At 71.2% G+C, this 25,696-nt stretch overlaps 2 protein-coding genes across 6 annotated transcripts; both read right to left on the bottom strand.

The window, feature by feature from the left end:
• Nucleotides 1-51: 51 nt before the first annotated feature.
• On the bottom strand, nt 52-16,048 carry CYTH1 (cytohesin 1). Of its 4 annotated transcripts, none has more exons than XM_066980209.1 (13): nt 15,899-16,048; nt 8,541-8,623; nt 7,483-7,547; nt 6,725-6,791; nt 6,427-6,545; nt 5,933-6,013; nt 5,670-5,782; nt 5,450-5,598; nt 5,240-5,351; nt 2,283-2,359; nt 1,979-2,050; nt 1,525-1,679; nt 52-1,322 (listed from the first exon to the last, which is right to left on the bottom strand). In XM_066980209.1, the coding sequence occupies exons 1-13, from the start codon at nt 15,918-15,920 to the stop codon at nt 1,244-1,246; spliced, it is 1,194 nt and encodes a 397-aa protein (XP_066836310.1). In that variant the 5' UTR covers nt 15,921-16,048; the 3' UTR covers nt 52-1,243. The 4 variants fall into 4 exon arrangements, with proteins under 4 accessions (XP_066836310.1, XP_066836309.1, XP_047906223.1 ...); XM_066980208.1 differs by lacking the exon at nt 15,899-16,048 and adding an exon at nt 11,711-11,874; XM_048050266.2 differs by lacking the exon at nt 15,899-16,048 and adding an exon at nt 10,995-11,137 and having other exon boundaries at nt 2,283-2,361; nt 5,239-5,351.
• A 189-nt stretch (nt 16,049-16,237) lies between these two features.
• Nucleotides 16,238-25,576, bottom strand: USP36 (ubiquitin specific peptidase 36). 2 transcript variants are annotated; one of them, XM_066980199.1, is made up of 20 exons: nt 25,448-25,576; nt 24,767-25,060; nt 24,478-24,690; nt 23,672-23,782; nt 23,302-23,404; nt 22,797-22,864; nt 22,331-22,401; nt 21,936-22,018; nt 21,540-21,651; nt 21,155-21,295; nt 20,906-21,006; nt 20,484-20,622; nt 19,693-20,331; nt 18,980-19,107; nt 17,987-18,490; nt 17,641-17,786; nt 17,376-17,543; nt 17,051-17,166; nt 16,831-16,963; nt 16,238-16,753 (listed from the first exon to the last, which is right to left on the bottom strand). In XM_066980199.1, the coding sequence occupies exons 2-19, from the start codon at nt 25,014-25,016 to the stop codon at nt 16,832-16,834; spliced, it is 3,225 nt and encodes a 1,074-aa protein (XP_066836300.1). In that variant the 5' UTR covers nt 25,017-25,060; nt 25,448-25,576; the 3' UTR covers nt 16,238-16,753; nt 16,831. The 2 variants fall into 2 exon arrangements, with proteins under 2 accessions (XP_066836300.1, XP_066836301.1); XM_066980200.1 differs by having other exon boundaries at nt 17,376-17,540.
• Between the last annotated feature and the right edge of the window lie 120 nt (nt 25,577-25,696).

The following is a 25,696-nucleotide window of genomic DNA, read 5'->3' as shown; positions in this document are numbered from 1 at the left end:
CCGGGGAGCGTGCCCGGCCCAGACCCGCACACAGAGCACAGGAGCCGAGGCTGAGCGCAGTTCGGTGTTTATTTGCTGCAGATCCTCAGCACTAGTTTACAAGGCCGTGGCAAAAAAAAAAAAAAAAAAAAAAGAATAAAAAATCCTGCCACACCCCGCCCTCCGGAGAGGCCTCTGCACAGAACGACCCCAACATACAAAATAATCTAAAAGGAGAAAACTATACAGGAATATTTACACCTCTGATAAATAGACTAATACTGATCCGGGCGTCTCTCTCCAGACCCCGTGCGTGGGGGAACAGGACAGGACACGGCGCTTGCGAGGCAGAGGCGCGGGGGGCACAGCCCCAGTGGGCACAGCCCCGTGCTTGGCGCGGACCCCGGGCACGTCCCAGCCCCTGCTCGGGTGCCGAGGGGACAGCCACCCCTGGCACGGGGCTCGCGGCTGCAAGGAGGAGCTGCCAGCCTGGTGCAGCCACACCACGGCACTCATCCCAGCTCTGGCACCCTAAGGCTGGGCAAGGACAGGTCCGTGGCACCGCTGCACTGTGGCAGTGACAACCTCCCTGCGCCCGCGGGGCACGCCTGGGGGGCTCCAAGGCAGCAGCGTGGGGAAGCTCAGCACAGACCCAGGCCCGCTACAACGAGGGCCACGAGTCCTGCCTCCGCGGGGCCGTGCGCCCACCGCCCTGCCACCCTTCACCGCAGTGCCTGCAGCACCCCAAAACCGCCAGCTGTTCACCCCACGATGGGACGCCCCAAGTGCTTCAAGAGACCCGAGTGCCGGGGGGACCCAGAAGCATGTCCCTGGCACTGGGTCCCCCCGGGGCCCTCCCCCAAACCAGGCTCCCCTCCCTCCTGTTCGGTTGCACGCTCAGTGCCCAGGGCTGGAAGTTGCCATCAGGGGGAACCCAGAGCAGGAAGGATGCCCGACGGCCCTGCTGCCCAGCCCCTGTGCTCACAGGCAGCATTTACCACCCCAGAGCCGACCTGGGAGCAAGGACCGGGGACTCCCCGCGCACAGGGGTGTCCCACCTCGAGCCCAGCACTGTCCGGAGGTGAGATGGTGGCACTGGGGCCAGAGCCACCAAAACGCCCTTGCCCCTTCCCTCCCCCCACGGTAAAGAAACTGCGAAGCTGAAGCTAGGTCCTGGCACCGCGGGCCGGGCTGCAGCCCTCCGGGAAGGGGGGATGCTCGCGCTGGCGGGGGCACGCCGGTCTCGCAGGGCCAGCGGGGGCTGCTAGTGTCTCTTGGTGGAGGACACCTTCTTCTTCCTCGCGGCCAGCATCTCATAGAAAGGGTCCCGGCTGATCGCTGCCCTGGCAGAGGGAACAGGGCTGGGGTTAGCCACGCAGCCGTCCTGCCCCGAAGGGTCTCAGGAAGGCCCCCTTGTGCCCCCAGGGGAGCCCGTTCCCCCCCTACCTTGCAGGGTTTCCCAGGAAGTGTTGCCCCCACCCCAAGCGCAGGGGACGGCCCCCACCACGTCCCTGCCCAGCACCTTGCCCCCCCCGGAGCACTCACTTGATGCACTTGATCCACTCCTCCTTCTCCTCGGGCGTGGGGGCTGAGATGCGGTACACGGTGTGGTTCCCCTCCACCACCCGCCCGTCTGCCTCCGTCTTGCAGGCCTTGATCACCTGGTCCTTGTTGTCGGGGATGTAGAGCTCGAAGCAGTTCTGCGATGGAAGAGACCCCTCAGAGACAGCCCCCAGGGGAGCAGGGACCCCTGGGCACCCCAAGGGACGAGGCAGAGCAGCGGGGCTGCGGGTGCTCCCTGGCACACCCCTGCAGCGGGACAGGGACACCACGAGCACCCCAAGGCATCCCCTGCCGCCAGCCCCAGACGCTGCCCGTCGCGGTGATGGGCAGAGGCAGCAACCCCGTGGGGCCCTCCTGCCTCTCCCTGCCCGCTCCTGACCCCACCGAAGCACCGGGGTGCTCCTTCCAGCCCCAGGGGACCCTGCCGGGCACTCACGGGCTTCTTGGAGTCCTCCACCTCGCGGATGCTGAGGTTCTCCAGGGGGATGATGCCACGGGGCTCTTTATCCTGGTGGGGCCAAGCAGAGGCTTCAGTTGCAGGCCGGACACCTCCAACCCCTCCGTGTGCCCCAGGAGGAAGGGCTGGGAGCTGCCAACACCCCCGCGCACAGGCACCCAGCGCTGCCTGCCCCCCGGCCCCCCAGAGCAGCGGGAGCCCTGCAGGCTCACCGACCTGCAGCCCGCGACATGCGGCGCCCTCCCCTGCCCCAGCTCAGCACCCCCATGCGAAGGCCACTGACCGTTGTGTACTCGAAGTAGTAGAGGCAGTTGTCGGTCAGGATGAACCAGCGCCGCTTCCACGTCTTCACCCTGCCTCCTGGGAGCAGAGAGAGGCGGGTTGGGCGCAGCCGGGCGGCACGGCGAGGCTCGGCCCGCGCGGACACACACAGGCAAGCAGCGGGCGCCGGGGCGCAAGCAGAGCCAGGCAGCCCCGCGGCGCCGGGGCGCAGCAGCAGCAGGCAGCACACACCACGCCGGGCAGCGCACGAGCAAGAGCGGAAAGCAGACGGATGAGGATGGAGGCGGAGGGTGGCGGGAGGGCAGGGCCGGGCGGGGAGCGCCGCGCCCGTTCGCACCGACACCGATTCACGCCAGGCGCCGGCTGCAGCGGGCGGCTCCGGGGGGACGCTGGGCTCCCGTTTGCCCCAGCCGCGGTCCCGCTGCCGTCCCAGCCAGCGCAGCCCAACGCTGGGCAAAGCAGGAGCCCAGCGCTGCAGCTCGTGGAGGCTGGGCTGGGGGAAGCTTTACAGCCACCGCTGCAAAGGGAGAAGCTGCTCCGCTGGGCTCGGGGACTGCTCCAGCTGGGCCTGGCCCTGCCCTCTGGGAGCCCGGCTCCCCCCCCCCACGCTCCGGCCAGCACGGCGGCACCGGCTGCTCTGCTCAGCGCCGCGGGCTGGGCACCCAGGCCATGCTGCTCAGGATGGGCACGGGCGCGAAGCAGCAGTGTGCGCACAATGGGCTCGTCTCCTCCACCCCGTCTGTCTCTGCAGGAGACCCCTGCCTCGCTGTCCCTCCGTGCCACCTCACCTCCCACCCCTCCACCTGGCCAGAGCCAGTGCCCCTTGCTGGGAAAGGTTCCGCACCCCATTCCCTGCCCTAGAGCCAGGCTGAGACCAGGGCTTCCTAGACCGATAAGGCCCCTGCCCTCCTCCAGCCGAGCCCACCCCACAAACCCCTGGGCTCGATGCCCTCCAGCCCCCAGCCCAAGGAGCTCCAGCTCCCCCAGGCCCTCCTCCAGGCTGCATCCTCGGCAGGGCTGTGGGTGGAAGAGCCCACGTGCCGGGGCAGGTGCCCGCGTCACCAGCAGCTCCGGAGGAGGAACCGTATGGCACCGAGAGGCAGCGCAGCCCCCGGGATTCAGCACTCCCAGCGCCTCGGGGCTGCAGGCGGCCGAGCCGGGGCCGTGCCGTGCCCAGCTCTGGGACAGCCGCAAGCCTCGGCGTGGCACAGGGCACCACGCGCAGGCTCCTACCTGCTCCCTGCACCCAGCCAGCTCCAGGTGCTCGGTGTCCCAGGCTGGGCCCTTCCTGGACGCCCCCCGAACACCCCAAACCCGGCCCCATCCCTTGCGGTGCTGGAGACGGGAGACCCGCTGCGGCGGGGCCGAGCTGCCCGCAGGCACAGGGAAATGCCAGGGGCGGGTGGCCCTGCCAGCACCCGGCCGAGGAGCGGCCGTGGCCCTGTCTGTCCCCGGGCTGTGGCGTTTGCCCTGCGGGACCAGGGCAGGGGAAGGGCCCGGCAGGCCTCGGGGAGCGTTCGGCATCGGCGGGGACCGGCAGCCCGTCACCCTGCCACGGAGGCGGCGGCGGGCACGGGGCTGTCCCCTCAGCAGGCAAGGTCCCCCGGGCAGTGCAGTGGTTAGCAGCAGCAGCAATGAGACTAATCGCCAGCAATTAAAAACAAAAAGGAAACGAAGCCCCAGAGGCATGAGCAGAGCAGGGGATAGGGGTACGTACCTCCTGGAGTTGGGGGCAAGGAAAGGAAGAGCCAAAATCATGGAAACATACAAATGAGGGAGAAAAGAAAATTAAAAAAAAGGGAAAAAAATAAAAAGAGGAAACCCCGAAGAACCCCCCTCACCCCGCGCAGAGCCACGCATGGCAGCGGGGCAGGGCTGCAGCAGGGAAGCCCCAAGGGGCCTGGCCAGTGAGTTCCCTGGCTCTCTGTGGCTGTGTGGGATGTAGGGGGGGGCAGCCCCTGCCCCACGGCCTCCCCACGGGCTCTCAACCTGCCCACAGCCTCACCACCCCCTTTCTGGGCTCGGAGGGGCTGGAGCCTGCTCGGGGACAGAAGGGGCAGGGGCCTGGGGCTCTCCAGGGCCCCCCACCCCCAAGCTGGGGCGCGGGTGACGCCTCGTCCGGCACCCGGGGTGGCACGGGGCAGGGCTCTGTGCTGGGCAGGGCCTGGGGAGGGACAAGGCCCCATTCCCATCACAAGGGGTGGTGGTAAGGCGAAAACACCCCCTGGTGAGAGGACGGAGACCCCACCCCGGCAGGAGCCCAGGGAAATGTCGCCTCCGGCCCCTGCTCCTGCCAGCACACCCGGTCCCCTCTCCTTGCTCGACCCGGGCAGAGATCCCTAGGAGGTGCTGAGATGAGAAGCCACAGGAGCCAGGGCGTGGGGCAGGCTCGTGGTCTGCGAGAGCCGGGCTGTGCAGCGGGGATGCCATGCACGCTGCCTGCATGTGGAGCCGGGATGCGGAGGTGATAATGCCGTGGGAAGGTGAGGCAGGGACCGGCCTGTGGCATGGAGGGGGACACGCAGCCTGGGGGCAGCTCGCCGTTCGCTCCCTGGGGCCTGCTCCGGCAGGACCCTGCTGTGCCTCGGCGCCGAGAAGAGCCTCACCAGCTCCGTGCTCCGACACCGGGCCCTGGTACCGGCTCTTCACCCCAGGGCTTGCTCGGCCGAGAGGCAGAGCCCCTTGGAAGCCCTCCCAGCTGCACCACAGGGCCCGCCCGGCTGCGGCTCTGCCCCTGCTGACCAGCCCAGGGAAGACGGAGAGCTGGAGGTGGGAGCACTCCCCGCCGGCTGTGCTCACGCCTGCAGCCTCTCGCCCCTCTCCAGGGCCGTGCTCCAAGGAGCCCATCCAGCCGGCAAGGCGCAGGCGACCCGGGAGCATCGCACCCACTGCCCAGCCCCGTCCCTGGGGGAGAGCGTGCCCTCCCCGGGCTGTGTCCGCCCGGCTGCCAGCACTCACCTAGCTTCAGGAGCCAGCCCTCCCGGTCAGGGTTGAAGAAGGTATGGGTGAGGTCATTGCCATCGTCCTCGGGGATTTTGAAGGGTTCGTTCTTGATGCTCTCATAGAGATTCTGGCACAACAACACCCGGTGTCACCTCTGCTCCCCCCTGAGCCTCGCAACAGCCCAGCTGCGCACCCCGGCCCTGACCCCCGCGTCCCGTCCCTCACCCGCAGCAGCTCCTCGGGTAGGTCCCCCCCATCGTTGATGCCGCGGTTCATGGCGATGAAGCGCTCCGCCGTGGGTTTGTCCTTGACGTTGGGGTTGTGCAGGCTGGTGTTCAGCATGATGATAGCAAAGGAGAGCACGTAGCAGGTGTCTACAGGGACAGAGGAGAAAATCAGACCCCAAGGCAGGAGGGCTGGGGAGTGGGGCCAGGCAGCTGCTCACCTGTGGACTGGAAGACGCCGGGGTTGCACTGGCAGTACCGCTGGGCAAAGGCCTCCATCATCCGGTCGATCTTCTGCGCCTCCCCCGGCAGCCGAAAGCTCCACAGGAACTGCCTGCAGAGCGAGGTGCTGCACTGCTTTTGGGGCTCCACGCACCCTCCGGCCACGCTCACGTCTCTGCAGCCCCTGCGAGCCCCCCGTCTGCAGGGCCACGCGGGGCACGGCTCCGCTCCCGGCCCCAGCCCAGCTCAGCCCTTTGCTCACCGCAGCGCCTGCACGAGGTTGAGGTCAGTGAACTCGTGCAGCTCCACGAAGGCGTGCAGAACTTGGATGTTGAACTCATCCCTGCGGAAACAAAGCCAAAGCACGAGGGATGCACGATCAGCCAGTCCTGTGACTGCCGAGCGGCCCCACGTCTCCCTGCTCTGCTCCAGACTCTGCTCATCCCTGGGCAGGAACCTCATCGCCCTGCCCCGCTCGTGGCCCGGCTGGTTTGCACACACCGGCCTCCTCCCAGTGCCAGCCATGGCTCCAACCGCCCAGCTGCCAGCCCCGGTGCTCAGAGAGGTGCTGGCACAAGCTTCTGGTGCTGCAGCAGGCCCAGAGCCTGACGTCCTGCCAGGGGCCCCAGCCCCAGCCCCAGCCTGCTGTGACTGTGCTGTGGGCTGCCCAGCGAACCCCAGGGGCTGCCGCGTCCCGCCCCACGCGGCGAGCACAGGGCACCCGCAGGACCCCGAGCTGCCCGAAGCCCAGCGCACCTCTCGCCCAGGTAGTCTCCGATGGCGGTCTTGTTGAGGCCCTCTCCCTTATAAAGGAACTGAGCGATGTCCTCGCACGTGTTCTTCAGCAAGTCGTTTTCAATCAGGAACTGGATGCCCTGCAGCGGTGCGAGAGGCGCGGCTCTGGGGCGTGCTGCTGGCCCTGCCGACGCACCCCGTGCCTCCGCAGCCCCTGGTCCTGGCTCTGCCTGGCTCAGGCAGAGGGCACCTGGCCCACGGGGCGGCAGGGCTCCAGCGCTGCCCTTGCTCTCCAGAGCCCGGTACCAGACCCCCGTACCTTCTTGGGATCCATGTTGAATTTCTTCCTGCCCATCGCCACCTGCTTGTTCCTCTGCATGTTCTTCCTGCAAAACAACACAGCTGTGAGCACTGAGCTTCCCCTGCCCAGCCCCTTGCCCTGCGTGGATGCGAACGGGAGCCGAGCTCCGTGGGCCAGGCCAGGCGCCCAGCCTCAAACCGGGCACGGCCCGCACCGGGGGAACGTGGCACACGGCTCCGCCTCTGCCCCGCTCCACAGCTGAGTGGCCGGGGGCAGGTCCCAGTCTGCCAGGGGGAGCTGCCACGGCCTGTTCGTGGGGTCACCCCACGCAGAGCATCCCAGCGGGTCCCCTCTGCACGGGGAGAGGCTGGAGCAAGCCTGGCGGGGCTCCGAGGACAGCAGCCTTCATGCCCCGGTGGGGCCGGTGCGAGGGGGATTTGGAATGGCGCCGCGAGGCAGCTCCCGCCGGCTGCCGGGACCCCCTAATCCCACAGCGGCACCGCCTGCACCAGCCCAGAACAACAAAGCCTGACAGTCTCTGCGGCTAGACAGGGGGATGAGGCTTGGAAAAACAGACCTTGGGAGGAACAATTCAGGCTGGAATCCTGCCGCTGCTCTATGGCATTAGGCGTGTCTGGGAAAGCCACCTGCACCAGCACCCACGGGACGGGGCCGCGCCGCTCGGCAGCTCCCGGGCCAAGCGGGGGAGCCACGCTCAGGGCTGGCCACGCCGCGGGGAAGGGGCTCAGCCAGCTCCGTGCCAGCAGAGGACTCACCTCTCCTCCGTGGACCCGAGGTTCTCGATCTCATTCGTCACTTCTGCTATCTCATCTTTCAGCCGCTGAGGGGAGAGAGAGTGCGCTGAGCCAGGAGCTGCCCCCCAACCTCCCCAACCCCAGGCACCCCGGGAGCAGGCAGGCTGTCCCCACAGAACGGGGCTCGGCGGAGGCAGGTACCAGCCCTGGGGCCCCCCCTTGCCCCCCGCGTGCTGCCCTGGGGCTGAACCAGCTCGCAGGGCACTTGGCAGAGGGGGAGCTGGCTGCGCCCCGCTGCTAATTCCCTTGCAGCATCTCTGTGCACGCAGGAAGGAAGAGATTCAGAGGTTAACGAAATTACCCCCTAATCCCTTTAGATCGTGCTCAGCATATGGCAGTAATTAGCCTCTGCTGCCCTAATCGCAGACGTGACTGACGAGCGTCCCAGATGAGCGCTGACCTCGCAGCCACTGGCCAGGGCAGAAACACGGCCCAGAAACACGGCCCCTGCCTGTGCCAGGGAGGGGACGGCACGGAGACATCGACGCGCCGGGCCGCAGGGAAAGGCGCAGGCGAGCGCGCAGCCCGGGGCTCTGCAGAGCGCAAGGAAAGGCTGGGGCTGCCTCTGCCCTGCGGGACCCCCCCGCGCCCCCTGCACAGCTCCCGTCCCCTGCCAGGGCCCTGCGGAGGCAGCGCCATCGGGGTGGCAGATGACGGGCTCCCAGCAGCAGCTGCTCGTCGCGTGTGCCCAGCCCTCCCTGCCCTGCGCTTCCAGCGGCTCCAATTTTCTGCCCCAGAAATTCCAGGAGAGCCTGCACAGGCCGCAAGGAGCAGGGCTGGCAAGGAAAGGGGACGGGGGCACAATCCCAGCCCTGCACGGCTCCGGCACGGGCGCTGCGGATCTCGGGCGCTGCAGTCTGCTGGGCAGCCCCGGCCAAGGCAGCCTCTCCTCCTGCCTCGCCCCGGTTCCCAGTAGTGGGGAGGGGACTCGGGACACGGGGACGAGCCTGCGCAAGAGGCCACCGTGTCCGGGACAGCCGGGGACGGGGAAGCGCGCGCAGCAGCCCTGAGCACCGCACCTGAATGTCAGCCAGCAGCTCCTGCTTGCGGCGGCGGATGTTCTCCAGCTCCTGGCACTCCTCCGGGGTTAGGTCGCTGGGCACTGCGAGGGGACAGGGACAGGTCAGCGCGCACAGACCGTGGGAATCGTCCCCGTGCCGGGCTCCAGACTCGCATCCGTGCGCAGCCGCTGCTGCCGGCAGGCAGCCGGTGCCTGCCAGGGGCCGGGACGTGGCGCTGCCGGGCGATGCGTCGGGCAGCGTCCCTGGCCCCGCGCAGTGGCCGAGTGCCCCTGACGGCACGCGAGGAATGCGACGGGCACCACGCTCCCCGGGCCGGGCAGCGGCTGCAGCGGGGGAGCCTGGCCCGGCAGAGTCCTGCTGATTCAGCCAGCAGCGGCCGGCAGCGAGCCCCGGCCCCCGCGCTCACCGGGGCTGTGGCACCGCACAGCCCGGAGGGAGCCCCGCGGTGCCACCAGCAGCTCCTGGCCCCGCGCTCCTCCCCGCAGCCCACCCGTGGTCGGTCTCGGTCCCAGTCCTGCAGGGACCCAGAGCCGCCTGGCCACGCTGCTCAGCCGCACCGGGAGGTGCGAGCAGGGAAAATGGGCTCCCAGCCGGCCCTCGCTGCCTCCTCCGTGCTGAGTTCCCCCTCCTGAGCTGGGGGCTGGAGGCAGCGCCCCCCAAAACGCGCTGCCTGCACGTGGTGACACCGATGCCTTGCTGTCCCCCCCAGGACCCGGACACCCCACAGCCCCCATGGCCAGCCGCACGCTCCCGTCCCTTTTCTCACGCCGCAGCCCGCGGGTGACATTCCTGGTGCTCTGCAGCGCGTGACCTCCCGCTTCGGTTGCTCCCGTCCCCAAGGTCACCCTGCTCCTCCGGCAGCCCTCGCCTGCCCCCCACCCTCCCAGCACGCTCCAGCGGCTCGCTCGCGCCCAGTGCCAAGGCCGCAGGGAGGGCCCCTGCGTGCCACCGAGGGCCTCGCGCCCTCCTTCCCCCAGCTGCGGCATTCCGCCAAGGCCCCGGGTGCCACTGCAGTCTCCAGGCCGCCGCTGCCCCATTTGCTCTGTCCCCGTGTCACCGCCAGGCCCCCGGCTCACCCCAGCGCTCTCCAGGGGTCCACTGCTGGGGCCCCTTTCCCGTCCCCGTCCCCGCACCCTGGGGCGCCGTCCGCAGCCGCGCGTCACCCCCGAGCCGCTTCCCTCCCCGCTGGGGCTCGCGGGTGCCTCTGGGGCGGCCGCGCTCACGCAAAGCGAATCTGTGAGCTCAGCACTTTCCTCACTCCGCTCGTGTTTTCTGCCGAGCTTCCTCCTTCGCAGAAATCCCCCGCTGCAGAGGTCAGCAACAGCCTCAGCTTGCGACACGACCTCCCCCGGGCTTGAGAACACTTCCCGATATTTTCGGCCCCTGACGCAAGGGAGCGTGACCCAGACCCTGGTCCTCAGCACCGGGTTCGAAGTTATCCGCGTCTCAAACACGGGAGGCGCTGCCCCCGCCGCACGCCCAAACCCTCCCGCGCAGCCCCAAACAGCGCCAGGGCGCGGAGCCAGTCCCGCCGGAGCCCGGCCTCTGCTGCGCGGCTGCGGCTGGCACCGACAAGACGCAGCTTGCCGGGACGGGACGGGACGGGCCTCGCCGCGCTCGGAGCCACCCGCAGAGCCCCGAGCCCCTGCGCGGCCGCGTGGGAAGAGAAATTCGGTGCCAGACTGTGCCCCCCCCCCCCCCCCCGAGCCTGCAGCGGGTGGGTGGCTGCGAGGGTGGGAGGGAGGCTGCAGCAGCGGCAGGGACGTGCTGGCACGCGGCGGGCGCGAGGGAGCCGTGGCTGGGGCTGTGCTGCCTCCCCGCCCCCCCGCCGCCCCCGGGCCGACAGCGGCTGCGTGGGCAGGGGGCTCTGCCGCCAAGCCCCAGCCCCCCCCTGCCCGGGGACGAGCACTCGTGACCCTGGGCCAGCCATGTCAGCAGCAGCAGCAGGAGGAAGAGAAACCCCCGGCAGAGCTTCAGCTTCTCTCGGGGAAGGAAGAGGGCGTTAACCCTTCCCCGCACCCCGTCCCCGCAGCGCCAGCAGGGCCGGAGGGGTCCCCAGGGGCTCCTGAGCCTCACCCGCGGCAGCCCGGCGGGGGGCTGCAGGCTGCGAGGGGACCGGCCCACGTGCCGGGCTGTCACACGCGGGCAGGAGATTTTCCAGCACAACACAGGGGCGCTGCACGCCGTGCCCCCACCCTCTGCTGCCTCAGCCCCCAAGCACCCGGCGGCGAGGGGCCCGCCAGGCTCGCTCCGGGCTCCGAGCACAGCGTCCGCGAGCGGCAGCGGCACGCCCAGTGCTCCCACCGTGCCCAGTAAAGAGCGAAGCCCCCCCCCCCCCCCCCCCCCCCCACCACGCGGGTGTCCCCCTGGGCCCCCTTCCCACCCTGCAGCCGGTGGTGCGGGACCGGGTCAGACGCGGGGCTGCCGCCAGCCCCCCCGTGCCGTGCTCACCGCTGCCCTGCGCGCTCAGGACCATCCTGGCAGGACGCCTCCGGTCGGCGGTGCCGGCGCGGCTCGGCGGAGGTGCTGCTCTCAGGGGCGCGGGCACCTGCCCGCCCGGGCTGAGTCAGGGCCGCGCCGCGCCAATGAGCTCGGGGCCGCGCCGGGCGTCACCCCGGCACCGCCACCCCACTCCCGCTGCGGCCGGCCCAGGGCCCCGCACGGCTCCGCCGCCCCTCGGGTCGCTGCTGCCCGCGGGCACCGGGAGCCAGCCCGGGCCTTCCTTCCTCGGGGGCCGCCAGGACACGCGCGCCTCGGCACGTCTCGAGCTCGCTGCGGTCACGCTGGGGACCCCACGCAGGGGGACCGGCACAGGACCAGGGGCAGAACCAGCAGCACACAGCCCCGGGAGCTGCGCTGCTCCGCGCGGGACGGTGCCGCGGCAGGGCCTGGGGGCCTGCAGGGCTGTGCCCGCGGCCGCAGAGCCCCCGGCACGTCGCTGTCCCGCTGTCAGCTGCCTGGAGAGGCTGCGTGAGCCTCAGCCACCTTGACTCAGCTAAATCCTGCTCCACAGCGCGAGATGGAAAAACAGCACCCGGAACACCGGCTACGGAGATCTCCCTGGAAAGCCTGGGAAGGAAGGGCCTAAAAAAGGCTCCTGTCGGCCTTTCAGCCCCCGTCTGCGGCGCTGCCCAGCCCTCCCGCCGGCCGAGGGGCACGGCTCTCACCCATGCCACGTCTGTCGGGCCGTGCTGGCGGCCCCGCGTCTCGGACAGGCCGCAGGGACGCCCCGTGCGGTGCCGTGGGAAGGGGCTGCCCGTGGGTGCAGCGGGGTGGCACCAGCGGGCTCGGCCGTGGCTCCGCTGGGGGGCTCCAGCTGCACCCCACTGCTGGGGGGGGGGGGCTGTGGGGCCCCAAGAAACTTCCTGCCCCTGCCTCAGCGCACCACATCCTGTTTTCACCGTGCTCTGTGCACATCCTGGGTTGCGTCAGCCCCGTCCTTCCCCACAGACAGCCGAGGTGCGTCAGGAGAAGGGCTGGGGTCGGGCGGCTCCAGGAAAGACCCTCCCAGGCAGCCAGGCCCAGCGCCGAGAGCTGGCCAGGGCCCTCCAGCCCCTCGGGAGCAGCCCTGCCCCGTCACCCGGCTCCTGCACCCCCAGGCCCTGCACCCCACAGCCGCTGCCTCGCTCCCCGCCAGTTCCAGGCTCGGGGGCCCCTGGCCCAGCCGCAAGGCTGGGGCACCACCAGGGCACACGACGTGGCCCGCGAGCAGCAGCAGCAGCTTGGCCACATCCACTCTCACCGAGCCACTGACGGCTGGGCCGTGCTACAGCCCTGCGTCGTGTGCTGCACCCCCTGCCATGCACCTCGCTCGCCCTCCACGCCAGCACCTCTCACCGTGCTCGGCCTCAGCCCAGGCAGCGCTGCCGGGAGCTGCTCTCAGCCCGCCCCAGGTCCCAGCCTGCGAGCAGGAGCCCAGGGACAGCAGCAGCAGCTCCCAGGCGCTGACAGCCTGCGGTGCCAGCCCCGACGCAGCGGGCACTGGGCTGCCCTGGGCAGGTTTCCTTTGGAGAAGGCAGCCACGCACGCTCGCTCCTGCTCTGAAGCGGGGCTGCAGCAAGGGCATCGCCCCCGGCAGGGCCGGAGGCAGGAGGGCGAGGGGCTGGGGCAGGACGGGGCTCAGCCACGCCGTGCTGCAGGCACCCACTGGCTGCTGCCATGGGCTCCCCGGCTCTGCCCGCACCAGCACCGTGAGGAGCGCCCAGCACCCAGCCGTCCTGCCGGATCCGTGCTTGCGGGGGCCTGAGCCCGGCAGCGCACGGGGGCGGCGAGACGGCCGGGACTCTCTGTGCCGCCGATGGCACGAGCCATATGGAGCTGGAGCCACGTCTGCCATGGGGACGGGGACGCTGCAGGAAGCGGAGGGCACGGGGCACCTACCTGCCTTGGTGGCCACCGAGGGGCACAGGAAGGCCTGGAAGCTGGAGGCGCAGAGCTCGCTGACCGTCCCCATGCCGCGCAGACCCCGTGCGGGGCGCTGCCAGCTCCCCAGGGACAGGCGGAGGCCCGGCGGGCACCGTGCGGCGCGGTGGCAGCTCCCTGCGGCCGGGGCCCCGGGCAGCCCGAGGCGTCCCCGCTCTGGCTGGAGCAGGGGAAGGCGGCTCTGGCAGCGGGAGGCTCCAGCGGCAGGAGCCCACGCGCCAGCTGCAGCCAATCCCCGCTCCCTGCCTGCACACCAGCCCGCTGGGGCGCACGGGCACCGGCCGGCGGCTCAAAGCCACTTGGAGGACGCGGAGTTCGGCAAGTTCCCAGCAGCAGCCCCCGGCCCCGGGCTCCCTGCCCCCTGCCAGCCCCTGGCCCGCACGGCGGCTGGCGGCGGGGTATTTTTAGAGCGGTTTTATCCCTCCGTATTAGAGCTTTAAGCATCGAGAGCCGGCGGTTGCGTAGCAACCTCCCCTGCATAAAAGGAAGGTGCATAAAGAGACACGAGGGGCTGGAGCGAGGCGTGGGGAGCGGGGTGCTGCCGGGCCCCCAGCCGCGGGGTGCTGGGAGCTGCCTGCTCCCCGCACAGCCCCGAGGAGCCGAGCCGTCCCGCACCACGCTCGGGCAGCCCCCGGGCGATGCGGACGGGGCAGCGTGGTGCTGGCGCTCCCCGGCGGTGCTGGAGCCGGTTCCCCGCTGCCGGGGTGCTGCTGCAGCAGGACCGGGGGCCCTGCCCCGAGCTCCCGGCCTCTGGGCCTTGGCAGAGCTGGGGGGGCGGCCTGCCGGGCCACGGCCCCGCTGCACCCCAACGCGTCAGCCCCGCGGGCGCCGAGCAGACCCAAGCCGGACAGGCCGCTCCTTCCCTCAGAGCAGAAGCGATTCCCCGGCGGGGGGCACGGCCGTGAGTAACAAACCCCAGAGCCTGTCGGGGCACGAGGCAGCGCCCTGCAGCCACCCGGCTGCTGGCTGCCAGCTGCGAGGCGCCGGCGAGCGCGGGGACGCGCTGAGCCAGGAGAAACCCGAGCCGGGCAGGAGGGGCCGGGCAGCGGGGCATGGCGCGGGACAGCGGCCGGTACCCCGGGAGGACACAGCGCCCGGGCAGGGGGACCCCGGGTCCCAGGAGCGGCACGTGGCTGCGGATGGGTGGAAAGGAGAACATCTGCTGCTGGGGCAGCGAGGGCAGCGAGGCATTCGCTGCTTTTGTGACCGGCCTGCACTGCTTCCCCTTCCCTGGGGGCCGAAGCAGCCGCTGCCACAACCCGAGGAAGCAAAAGGAAGCGAGGAGCCGGAGGGACGCAGGCTGAGCCGGGCATGGGGGCAGCAGCTGGGGAAAGCCCCGCGGTGAGGGCAGCCACGGGTGCCCCAGTCAGTTTTGGGCAGGGCCAGGCAGCAGTTTGGGTGCCTGGCTCGCTCCTCACACCCTGCCGAGGTGCTAGGAACATCCCCAGCCTGCGCCTGCCCCAAAACAGGGCCTGGGCAGAGCAGCCCTCCCTGCTGCCCGCCACGCATCGCCCCAGGCGCCCCGTGCAACCCTCGGAGCTGAGCGGCGGGCACCGTGCTGCGCGCCCCAAGCATCAGGGGGGCCAAAACAACGGCTCGGGGATGCGCGGGCCCCACGTGCACCCCAACGTGTGATTACTGCGTGTCAGCAACGCGGCTCGGTGCGCTCTGCTCCCAGACACCTCAGCTAATCGCCTTCCCCACGCCGTTACCACCTTCGGAGCCCCGACGTCCCCAGCCCCGTGCTCTGGTCCCTAAGCCTGGGCTGCCGTCCCCGCGCCGTCCCCCTGCCTCTGGCCCAGGCCCCACGGCTCTGCTGGGCTCAGGGGCTCGCCGCGGCTCCGCACCGGGGATGGGCCCTGGGTTTTGTCAGCAGTGTCCCCGCTGCACCCTGCGTGCCGTGCGGCCTCCGAACTGCCCCGCTGAGCCTGAGCCGAGGCACCTGCGGGAGGACGGGGCTGGGCAGGCCGGCAGCGGGCAGGGAGCCCCCCGGCAGGGGCACCGGCAGGCAGGAGGCACCGGCCAGCCGCCCCCCCGCAGCTCGGCCACCACGGGCAGCAGGCCCCCGGGGCAAGCCGCTTTGCAGGAGCCTGCGCCAGCCTGCGCAGAGCAATCCCTTAATCCCCCGCCAGCAGTAATCCCCCGGGTGCAGCGGGATTACCCCGGCGCTGGGCCCCCGCCGCACCACGATGCGGGCGCTGGGACGGAGCCGTGCTCCCCGCGGGGTCACCGCGGGGCTTCCACCCGGGCCGGTTCCCGGCCGTGACACCGGGGGGGGCCCCGGCCCCGCGCCCCTCGCCGTGCCCCCGGTGTCCCCGCCGTCCCCAGGGAGGGGACCTGCCGGGAGCCGTCCGGCCCCCGTGCCGCCGGCAGCACCCCGGGGACGGCTCCCCGCCAGGCGGCCGCTGCCACCGGCACAGCCCCGCCGGTGGGAGCCTCCCGGCCAGGCTCCTCCGGGGCCTCGGCGCCGTCCCGGGCCCGGCTGCTGGCGGCGGCCGGCCCCGAGGAAGCTCCGGGAGCCGCTCCCGGGGCCGCTCCCGCTGCAGGGCCGCGGCCGGCAACGCCCGCGCAGGGCCGGGCCCGGCGCTTATCGCGGCCGGCAGCTCCCGGCGCAGGGCGCAGCCGCCCCGGGACGGCACCGGGCGGGGCCCAGCCGAGAGCCGCGGGGCCGGCACCGACCGGGGCGGCGGGGCCGGGGTCGCGGCTGTGCCCGCACCGCTGGGCTCGGGTCGCTGCTCCCCCCCCCCCCCCCCCGGCGGGGAGCGGCCGATCCCGGTGCCGCGGCGGGGGGGGGAAGCGACCGGGCGAACGCCGCCCCCCGCCCCGACACCGCCCCGCGCCCGGAGCCGCCCCGGGCGCATCCCCGCCGCGTCCCGGGCCCGGCCCTGCCCCCCCTTACCCCGGTTCCCCCCGCTCCCCCCGCCCGCACTGACCGTAGCCGCCCTCCTCGTCCATGCCGCCGCCGCCGCCGCCGCTCCGGCCCCGCCCGCGTGACGGCGGCACCGAGGCCGCGCCGGGCGGCAGCACGTGACGCGGGACGGGGCGGGGCCGCCTCGCGCCGGACCCCGCCCCCCGGATGAACGAGGCCCCGCCCCCTCCCGCCAGGCCCCGCCCCCTCCCGCCAGGCCCCGCCCCCTCCCGCCAGGCCCCGCCCCCAGCACTCGGCTCGCTCTGCCTCGCGGTTTTATTGCGGGGGGGGCGCGGCGGCTCCGCGGCGGGGGGGGGGGGGGAAGGGGGGGGCCATGGGGGGGGCAGCCCCCGCCCCGCAGCCCCGGGGGGGCGCAGGCTGCCCGCAGCAGGCACGGCCCCGGGCCCCCCGGGGCGCCCTGCCCGGCCGGCACAGCACCGCTGGGGCTGGGGAGGGGGGGCCCGGGGGGGTCCCGGCCCCACCGCGTCCCGGCCGGCCCGGGGCTGCAGTAGGGATGGGCGGAGGGGAGGCCCGGGGGGCTCCCAGACCTGGGGCTGGGGAAGGCAGGGCCGGGCCGGGGCCACCCCGTGGCCATGGGCAAGGCAGAGCCACCCCCCCCCCCAGGGAGGGTCCTGGAGGGAAGCCCCCCCCAAGGCTGCAGGCACGGCTGGGCCCGAGGGGGGAGCCAGGAACTGCCCAGGGCTGGGGCTGCACCAACAAACAGCCCCCTGCGGCAGCACCCACCCGGGGTGGGGGGCCCCTCGCTGCAGGCCAGCCCCCTCCCAGCCCCCCCAGCGGGGTGCAGCAGCTCCAGGGCCCCCTCGCTGCTCCTCGGGGCTGGCCCCGCGCTGCTCCGGTGGCTGCAGGCTGCCATCTCCACCTGGGGGGGGAAGGAGCGGCGTTAGCACCCCACGGGGCAGAGCTGCCCCCTCGCCCCCCCCAGCCCCGCTCGCTCACCTCAGAGCCGGTAGCTGAGGCTGGCCGCCTTGGCGGGGTGCGTCACGGACCAGAAGTTGCGCTTGCTCTGCAGCTGCTGGAAAGGGTTGAAGTGCCTCCGCCGCTCCCGCTTCAGCTTTTTAACCTTTTTCACCTGTGCCGAGGCAGGAAGGCTCTCGGGTCAGGACAGGGGCGGCCCTGCAGCCCCCCGCCACCCCCCGGGGGCGCAGCCAGCGCTCACCTTCCCTCGGTCGAACTCCTCGTCCCACTCATCGATGACGGTCTCGCTGCGGGCCCACGCCGCGTCCTGGATGGCATCCCGGCTGACAGCCGACAGCTCGCCCTCCCAGGTCAGGACTGCAAAGCGACAACGTCACAGGATGGGGCTCCTCGGCACCGCCTTCCCCAGACAGCACCCGGCTCCCTGAGCCCCTCGGCCGGGTACACGAGCCCAGCTCCAGGAGCCCCTGCAGGGCGGCTCTGCCCGTCTGGTGCTCGGGCAGGATGGGGGGGGCTATGTGCCCACCGGCCCACTCAGCACCCCGGCACGCAGCGGTTACGGTTACCTTGCTTGCCGTAAGCCTTGTCCAAGGAGTTCCTGAGCAGCTCCTGCACCACGCTGCGCTCCTGGCTGCGGGGTGCGGTGCCAGCCCCCGGGCCAGGCTCCGGGCTGGGGGCAGCTGCGTGGCGCCTGCACCCATCTCCGGCCTGGCTGCCCCAGGCACACGCTGCTGCTGCAGAAACAGCAGTGGGTGAGGACCAGCTGGGGGATGTCCTGCTTCACCCCACCTCCGAGCAGCATTCCCGCGGGGCAGCGCCACGCGGCCGTACCTGGGGCGCTGGCGGCAGCCGGCTGCTCCGAGGGGGGGCTGCCCAGGCTTTCCCTCCGCTTGCGCTTCCGATGCTCGCTCTCTCCAGGGCTGGGCTCCGGGCTCTGCTGCTTCATCTGCCAGGGCTCTGCCTCGTCCCTCCTGGAGCTGGGGAAGGCAGCAAGCATCAGCTCGGTCTGGCCCGGACGTGGGGACGGGGCAAGAGAAGCCCCCGGGTGTGCAGGGTGTGCTGTATGTTGGGGGGAGCTGCCTGCCCCGAGAGGCTCACCCCACTCAAAGGCAGCAGAACCCGCCCACAGAGTGGGTCAGCGCCCCCAGGCCCCCCCCCAGGCCCCCCATCCCCTCACCTGCCCGAGGGCAGCGTCCCGAGGCAGCGCTCCTCTGTCTCCTGCAGCCGCCTCTTCTTCTTCTTCTTCTTGAGCGGGGAGACAGGCTCCGCGCCTGGGAAACAGCTGGGGGCTGATGCCTGCTGCTTGGGCCTGCTCTGCAGCTCCTCCCTGCCACCGCCAGCATCTGCACTGGCCGCCCCCTTCCCCGCAGGGGACAGCGAGCCCTCCGGAGCGATGTTCCTCCTCTTCTTGGGGGGGCTGGAGGCTTCATCCCTGCCATTCACAGCCGGAGCGCAGGGGCTGCCACCTGCTTCAGGATGCTGCTTCCGATGCTTCTTCTTGGAGGACGCGGGGTTGGCGTGGCCGGGCCCGTGCTCCCCGCTGCAGGCAGGACGGGGGTGCGAGGAGGGGGCCGTGGAACCGTTGGTCAGGGGGGAGGCCGGGAGCCGAGGGGCTGAGCTGGGGGCGAAGCTGAAGGCAGGCTTTTCGGGGTTTGGCAGTTTGAGAGCAGATGAGGACAGCCTGAGGGACAGAAAGAGAGGCTGATGTGTTCCGAAAGCCAAGTCGGGAGCGGGAGCCCCGTGCTGCCTCCCCTCCCGAGGTGCACAAGCACCCGGCTGGCACCACCTGAGCCACGAAGCCAAGAAACCCGAGTCAGAGCCTGCTCCGGGGGCAGCTGCAAGCACGATTAGGAAGAAGCGAGCACTGCCACAGCACAGGGTGCAAGGGAGACCCAGAACAAGATCCAGACCAGGCTGGTGCCTCCCGATGCCACGGGGCAATAACACACGGCCAGAGCCTGCAGAGTGCCTGCCTGCCTTGTGCCAACAGTCAGAGAAACTGCCCTGCTTCTGGGGCTCAGAACGAGCCCCGACAGCCCAGGGACGAGGGCTGTGGGTGCCAAGATGCCCCCGGCCAGCTGAAACGCCGGACCAGCGCCGCACGGCCAGCTCCAGGGCTGCTGCTGGCTTCGGTGTCGTGTGGGAGTCCGGGAGCCCCCCGTGCGCTTACCTGGGCTTGCCGAGAGGCCAGGGAGAGGAGTCGGGGTGGGTGGTGGTCGTGGGGAAGGAGTGGCCGGCGGGTTGCGGGTGAGGCTGCGCGCGGCGGTCACTTCCGCTCGCCCTCCGCGGGGTGCTGCCCTGCAGTTATCGACATAAATAAAAACTTGGTGGTCTAACGAAAAGGTTTCCGTGAGCCAAGAGGAGAAAATAAAAAGGGGAGCCCAGAGAAAGGGGAGGGGAACAGACACAGACGGGGAGAGGAAAGTGGGGGGTGGTAGAAGAAGAATCAGAAGTGTTTTCAGTTAGAAGCACAAAGGAAAAAAGGAAGGAAGGAAATTTAAAGCACAAAAACCCCAGCATGAGGCCCCGGGCTGCAGGGCAGCACCCAGGGACCCCCCCACGCCATCGGCCGGGCAGGGGCAGCCCTGCAGCTGGAGAGCTGCAGGTCACCCGCACCCTGCCGAGATGCGCCCGACACCGGGACGCGCTCACTCAAGCGAGGAAGGAGCTGCTTCCCTGCACGGCTCGGGGACGCAAACCACCCGCGAGCAGCAGCAGGGGCCTGGCCCCACGCCCTGACCCAGCAGGAGGGCAGAAGCGAGCCCTGGGGACTCCCCCAGACCGACTCTGGCTTCACGAGCGCCGCCTCTGCACCTCCCCGAGCACGCGCACCCAGCTCGGGTGGCACGAGGCACCCGCCAACATCCTGAGGCCTGGACTCACCTTTTTGGCAGAGAGCGCCAGCTTCTTGGCCGGTGGCGGTGACATGGTGCTGCTCAGCTCCACCGCGGCGCTGCCCAGCAGGGAGGATTTCGGTTTCACCACCTTGGAGTCTTCGGGGCCGGTGGGCTCGGCGGCACGGCCGGCGGGGAGCTCCGCACCACAGTCCGTGTCCTGAGAGGGGCAGAAGCCTCCCGCTCCAGTCTTGGCCTTCTGGGACGCTTTGGCCAGGTCCCCCGCCGCGGTGTGCGCGGGGCTGGTGGTGCTGCTCCTGCAGGAGCCCCGCTCCGGAGTGCCAGGGCCGGGCTGGGGCGAGGCGGGCGGCTGCTTGCTGTCCCCGGACAGATCCGCCTCAGGCCTGGCCGCGCTGCCGGGGCCGCGGGGGCCCTGAGCTGCCCTGGGCACAGGAGGCTGCTGCGGGGAGGACGGCGGCTTCTTGGGCCTCCGGGACGCGTCGTCGGTCGGCGTCACGGCTACCTGGGTGGCTCTGAGGGGCAGCTTGGGTGACGGGGACGCAGCGGGCGGCCTCGGCGGTGCGGATCCGTTCAGCAGCTTCGGCCCCACGCCCGGCGCGCTGCGGGCCACCGGGACCCCGATCTCCTCCGGCCCCGGCAGCTTCTTGCCTGGCAGCACCTCTGGTCTCTGGGCAAGGAGGAACGGGGAAGTTCAGCGGGGACAGGCTCCAGGGACACGGCAATGCTGCCCTCGCCCCCCAGGCCCACGCAGAAAGCCCGGGCACTGCGGGACCCTCCCCACGGAGCGCTCCCCACCCGGCAGCAGCCCCTGGGACTCACCCGGCCCAGCAGCGGTGACGGCAGGGGCCCGTTGGTCACGCTTTTCTTGATCTGGTCGCAGACGGAGGCTGGGCGGCTGGGCAGGCCGGAGGTGGCTTTGGCAACGGGCCCTTCCGAGCCCTTCCTGGGGCTGGGGATTCTGGCGAAGGCAGAGCGCAGGGGTTAAAACCAGGAGGTTAACCAGGAGGATCAGGCTGCTCGCCTCAGAGGCGTACAGGAGCAGCAGGAGGCGGCAGCTCAGAGGCAGCGACGTGCTCCTCATCCACACAGGACCCCTGACCAGCGGCCAGATCTCTCCCCCCACGTCCCTCCCAGCCTGCGCACCCCACGACACGGGGCACGCGCTGCCAGCCTGGCCCCACAACACAGGAGACCCGCTGAAGGGCAGGGGTGGCGGGGCCTGGAGGCGCAGGGCACCTCACCTCAGGTAGAAGAGCACGTAGGCCTGCTGGTTGAGGACCACCTTGATGTTGCTGCAGTGGACCAGGGAGTCGTTCATCTGATACCACTGCCCGTTGCTGGCCTGAGGGAGAGCAGAGGGGGGGGTCAGGCCCTGCCCAGGGCCCCTCCGGGCCACACACACCCGCTGAGCACCCGTCCCACGCCCTGCAGGGACCCACGAGCAGAACCAGCCCGGCCCAGAGGGGTGCCGGGGCGCAGCCCGGGCTCACCTTCACGTAGCAGTAGTAGTGCCCTGCGTGGCAGCTGTACCCGGAGTGCACCAGCACCGCGTAGAGCCCGTACATGACGGGGTCCCCGTTGGTCTGAGACATGTATGGCCGGATGTTCAGGAACTCGGGGTACCCCACGTCCTGCGGGGAGAGGGCGTCTCAGGAATCTTTCTTGCCAGAGCAAAAGCAGCTCCAGCTGTCCTACGAGCCCATCTCTCTACTGGGACAGACCAGACCCCCCCCGCAGATCTCTGGCCCCGCAGCACCGCTGGGGAAAGGCTGCCGGGCTGCGGCACAGCTCGCGCTGTGCACAGGATCCTTCACAGGACCCTTCACCCTGCTCTGGCCAGCAGGGCCCCGAGCTGGGGGCCCGCTGAGCTCTCACCTTTGTGATTTTGCCTCCGCTGAAGTTAGCGAAGCGCTTCAGCGAGAGCGTGAGGACGTTGGAAGCTCGGTGGATGGTGAAACGTTTGCTGGCTGGCACCTTCTTCTTGCACCTGTAGAGGAAGAGCTCAGGCTACCTAAACTACGCCACCCTGACCGCTAGCCAGGGCCAAGGGCCAAACTGCATGGAAGTGACCACGCTGACACCAGCTCATGGCCACGTCTGCTGCCCAGACCCTCCTTGTGAGGGGAGGCAGCCGGAGCAGGGACAGCTCCATCGCAGGCTCTGGGGCCTCGCGTCCCATGCTTCAGCCAGGGCTGCCCCCGTACCCCATACTGCAGCAGCCTTCCCCTGCTCCCCACCGCAGGCTCCGTCCCACCCGCAGCCCTCGCTCACCGGGCACACATGTAGGCGTTCTCCCCGCTCAGCATATCTGACTTCACAAACAGCTCCAGCGCTCGCACGATGTTTGCGGCTTGCTGCAAGGACAGAGGAGAGCTCAGGGAACGGGTGGGCCGTCCATGCTACAGCACGGCCAGATCCCTCGAGGTGACACCGAGCATGGGGACATCGAACCTGGGAGCCCACCACCAGCCCCGTGCTGCCGCAGCTGCCCAGCACTACGAGCCCCAGCAGAGGCCACGGCCCGGCCCAGCAGGGAAAGCAGCACCGCAGCAGCTGATTCCCTCTTGCTTGCACAGCACCATGACGTTTGTGTGAGAACAGCACAGGGGCAGCTGCAGAAGCATCCCCTCCAAGAGCAGAGCTCGCCCCCACCCCTGCTGACATACCCTGATCTCCAGTGCCACGTCCAGGTAGGGGTCGTAGGTGTCCGAGACGCTCTTGCACACCGAGCACTTCACTGCAAAGGAAACAGCAGTGAGCACCCCGACAGCTCTGCGCCCACGGCAGCTGCAGCACTCCCCCCGTCTGGGCTCCAGGACGTCAGCACCAGACCCCTGCTGTGTGCTCGCAGCCTGGCAGGGAGGCGGGCCGGCAATGCCACCACTCGCTGGCACAGCAAGTGTCGCCAGACAGCTGCAAACACTGACTCCTCTGCCGGGTAACAACGAGCCAGGGGCCCACAGCCAACAGCTTTCTGCGCTGCCACAACAGGGGCCAAGACCCGCACGCACAGCGGGAGTGTAAAACCGCAGCTCTGGGTAATTCACGCCGGTTTAGCTATTTTCCCCAAAGGTTTTTAGTGCCAGGCTCTCGAAGTACCAGTGAGCCATGCTCCTGAAGTCGCAGACTCACCACGGGAGCGCAGGTAGCCACCGAAGATCTGGTGAACCAGCGTCGTGGCCTGGGTCTGGCGATCCAACCTGGGGAAGAAGCGACGGATCTCACACCGCCCCTGTGCGGCTGCACAAGGGCCACCCCTAAAGGGCCACCCCGTGTCCCCAGGCACTGCGGCAGCACAGCCCCCACCCCTGCCCGGCCTGTAGGGAGCACGAGGATGCTGCAGCCTGTCTGGGGGGGAGCCCAGGGGACCAGGCTGCGGGCACGCAACGCCCCCCAGGCACAGCCGACCCGGCTGGAGCTCGGAGCCCGGTGCTGAACACAGAGGCGATGCCACCACACCGGGACAGAGGGCTCAGGGCAAAGCTGCTCCCCCCCACAGCCACCAAGAGGGGGCTGCACCATGCAGCACGCCTGGACCCCCCAGCAGCCACAGCACCCAGGGCAGGGCCACAGCCACGAGGGGCAGGGCAGAGCCCGGGGCTGCAGCACGGCCACCTCCCGCTGCCCTCCCGCGTACCTGGTGCAGCCGTTGAGGCAGGCCTTCTGCATGGCGTCGATGGTGTAGCGCAGGAACTCGTGCGCATCCTCCTGGCTACCGAAGCGGAAATGCCGGGCGATCTCTGCAGGGAGACAGCGATCAGCCCTGGCACGCGCAGCCGCTCGCTGCCTCCCGCGGCCGCCAGCACCCCCAGCACGACCCAGTCAGACTCGCGCCGGCTGCAGGGACAGCCCCACGTGGTGCCGGAGCACTCGCTCGGCTCAGTGACTCATCTCAGAAGAGCTCGCCGCCAGGACCTGCCCCGCTCTCAGAGGCTCTGCTCGCGCGTTAGTCAGCGCTGGCGAGCGCGGCTGCGGGAGGGAGGCTGTGGGAGGGGAGCCATCCTTACTCTTGAGGTCTCGGATGAAGGACACCGGCTTGATGGCGTTGCCGCTGTTGGCAAAAGCCTGGATCAGGTGATTCTGCATAATGCACATCATGCAGAAGCCTCCGTGGTGACCTGGAGCAGAAGGGGAGAAGAGAGGACGTTGGGGACAACGCGGGAGAGGTAGAGGCAGCGCAGGGGAAGGGGAATCTCGGGTCCAGCGCAGCACAGGGAGCACGACTACGAGCCCTCCCCGGGAGCTCCGTGCTACAGCAGAGCGCGGGAGCAGCCCAGGTGACGGGGACCAGCGCACACAGCCCCAGCTGGCACAGCCCGGGACACAACACAAGGCACAGCAAACCCGACCACAAACGCAAGAGGCTCCGTGAAGATGGCAAACAGGCCACAGGTGCCTCCCTGGAGGAGCCCACGGGTCAGCAAGCGGGGCAGACCCTGCCGGAGCCCCACGCGCTCCCCCGGCCGTCGGCTCAGGGCTGTGCCCAGCCGGACCCACCCCGGGCAGCAGGTACCCCCCGGGCCGTGCTGCGTGCGGCGCTCTGCCCAGGGGGGCCAGCAGCCCCTGCGGGACCCAGCTTGCTCCCAGCAGAGCCACGAGGACCCGGAGCTCAGGAACGCTGCCCCGGCCCTGAGCGGGCTGCACGCGGCGGCGTGCGGGGACGGAAGGGGCAGGTGGGAGACGGGGAGAAACGGCCGGACCCCTGCACACCCATGGCCAGGGCTGCACACGGGGGTGCTGAGCGCAGCCCAGGACCGGGACGTGTGAGTGCTGCTCCCCCACACCCCCCCCCCGGGGCCGAGCCCCCACTCACAGCTGCGGCCGTGCTCCTTGGACAGCAGGTAGTTGGCGAGCGGCGGCGTGTAGGTGAGGCACTGCACGGTGGCGTTGAGGAAGCACGTGTTGCCCAGGTTGTGCAGCCCGGCGCCCACCCGGGACACCCGCTCCCACTTCAGGGACAGGCGCTCGGCGGGGAACAGCACCTTCTGCGGCGCGGGGACGCCATCCCCCGGTGCATGCTCGCCGCCTGCGGGGACCGGGGGGTGAGCGGCGGGCGGGGGCACCGGGAAGCCCCCCCACCCCCCCCCCCCCCCCGTACGTACCCTGCCTCCCGAGCGGCCCCTCGGGGGCCCGGCACGGCGGGGCCGGCTCCTGCCGGGGGTTGAGCAGCAGGTACTTGCCCCGCAGCCCCTCCGGTCGCCCCGGCGCGCCGCGGCTGGCGGGCTCGAACTCGATCTTCTGCAGCAGCACCTTCTTGGCCGAGGCGGCCAGCAGCCGGCCCAGCTCCCCGTCCTCGCCGGGCTCCCGGCGGCCCGGCTTCAGCGCCTCCCTCAGCTTCTCCACGATCGGCATGGCGGGGCCCGGGCGCTGCCGGCGGGGCGGCCCCGGGGGCCGGGCTGCGGGACGGGGGCGGTGAGCGGGGCCCGGCCGCGGCCTAGGCCCGGTGTGGGGCCCGGCACCGGGCGGGGACCGCGCCGCCGCCCGCGACCTTCAGCGGCGGCGCCGCCACATCCCGGCCCGGCCCGGCCCGGCCCCCCGGCCCCCCCGGCCCCGGCCCGGCCCCGGCCCTGGCCCACCGCCACGTGCGGCACGGCCGCTACCGGCAGCTCCGCCCGGGAGAGCGCAGGGACGGGGCCCGCAGCGCCTCCCGGTCTCGCCCCGGCCCCGATCCCGATCCCTGTCCCTGTCCCGGTGCCGCCCCGCCCCCACCCGTCCCGGTCCCGGTCCCGGTCCCCCCCCCGGTCCCGGTCCCCCCCCGCCCGCCCCGGCCCGGCCGCACGCACCATCCGGGTCCCCGCGGCCCGCACGTGTCACCGCCCGCACGGGGCGCTGCCGGCGGGAGCCCTTCCGGCCCCGAGGCTCCGCCCCTCCAGGGGGCGGCCACAGCGCCGGCACCGCCCGCAGCGCGCAGCCCCGACCGGCGCCCCCGGAGCCCCGCCCCCGGCCCCGGCCCCGCCCCGTTACCCCGGAGCCCCGCCCCTCGCTCCCCGGAGCCCCGCCCCCCGGCCCCGTTCGTTGCCCGCAGCCCGGTG

The sequence above is a fragment of the Anser cygnoides genome, chromosome 19, assembly GCF_040182565.1.
Source record: "Anser cygnoides isolate HZ-2024a breed goose chromosome 19, Taihu_goose_T2T_genome, whole genome shotgun sequence".
Taxonomy (NCBI): Eukaryota; Metazoa; Chordata; class Aves; order Anseriformes; family Anatidae; genus Anser; species Anser cygnoides.
Note: the sequence above shows the minus strand (reverse complement) of the source record. Positions and strands in the feature narration are given on the sequence as shown.

Bases quoted from the DNA above. Each gene is read 5' to 3' on its own strand.
- CYTH1 (XM_048050266.2), bottom strand. From the start codon at position 11,019: ATGGTCCTGAGCGCGCAGGGCAGCG. The intron at 6,546-6,724 runs GTACGGGGGTCT...GCACCGCTGCAG, and splicing joins TCAACATGGATCCCAAGAAG to GGCATCCAGTTCCTGATTGA. The intron at 5,783-5,932 runs GTGAGCAAAGGG...CTCGCTCTGCAG, and splicing joins AACCTCGTGCAGGCGCTGCG to GCAGTTCCTGTGGAGCTTTC.
- USP36 (XM_066980199.1), bottom strand. From the start codon at position 25,016: ATGCCGATCGTGGAGAAGCTGAGGGAGGCGCTGAAGCCGGGCCGCCGG. The intron at 21,296-21,539 runs GTGAGAGCTCAG...CTCTCCCCGCAG, and splicing joins GCGGAGGCAAAATCACAAAG to GACGTGGGGTACCCCGAGTT. The intron at 19,108-19,692 runs GTGAGTCCAGGC...CGATAACTGCAG, and splicing joins TGGCGCTCTCTGCCAAAAAG to GGCAGCACCCCGCGGAGGGC.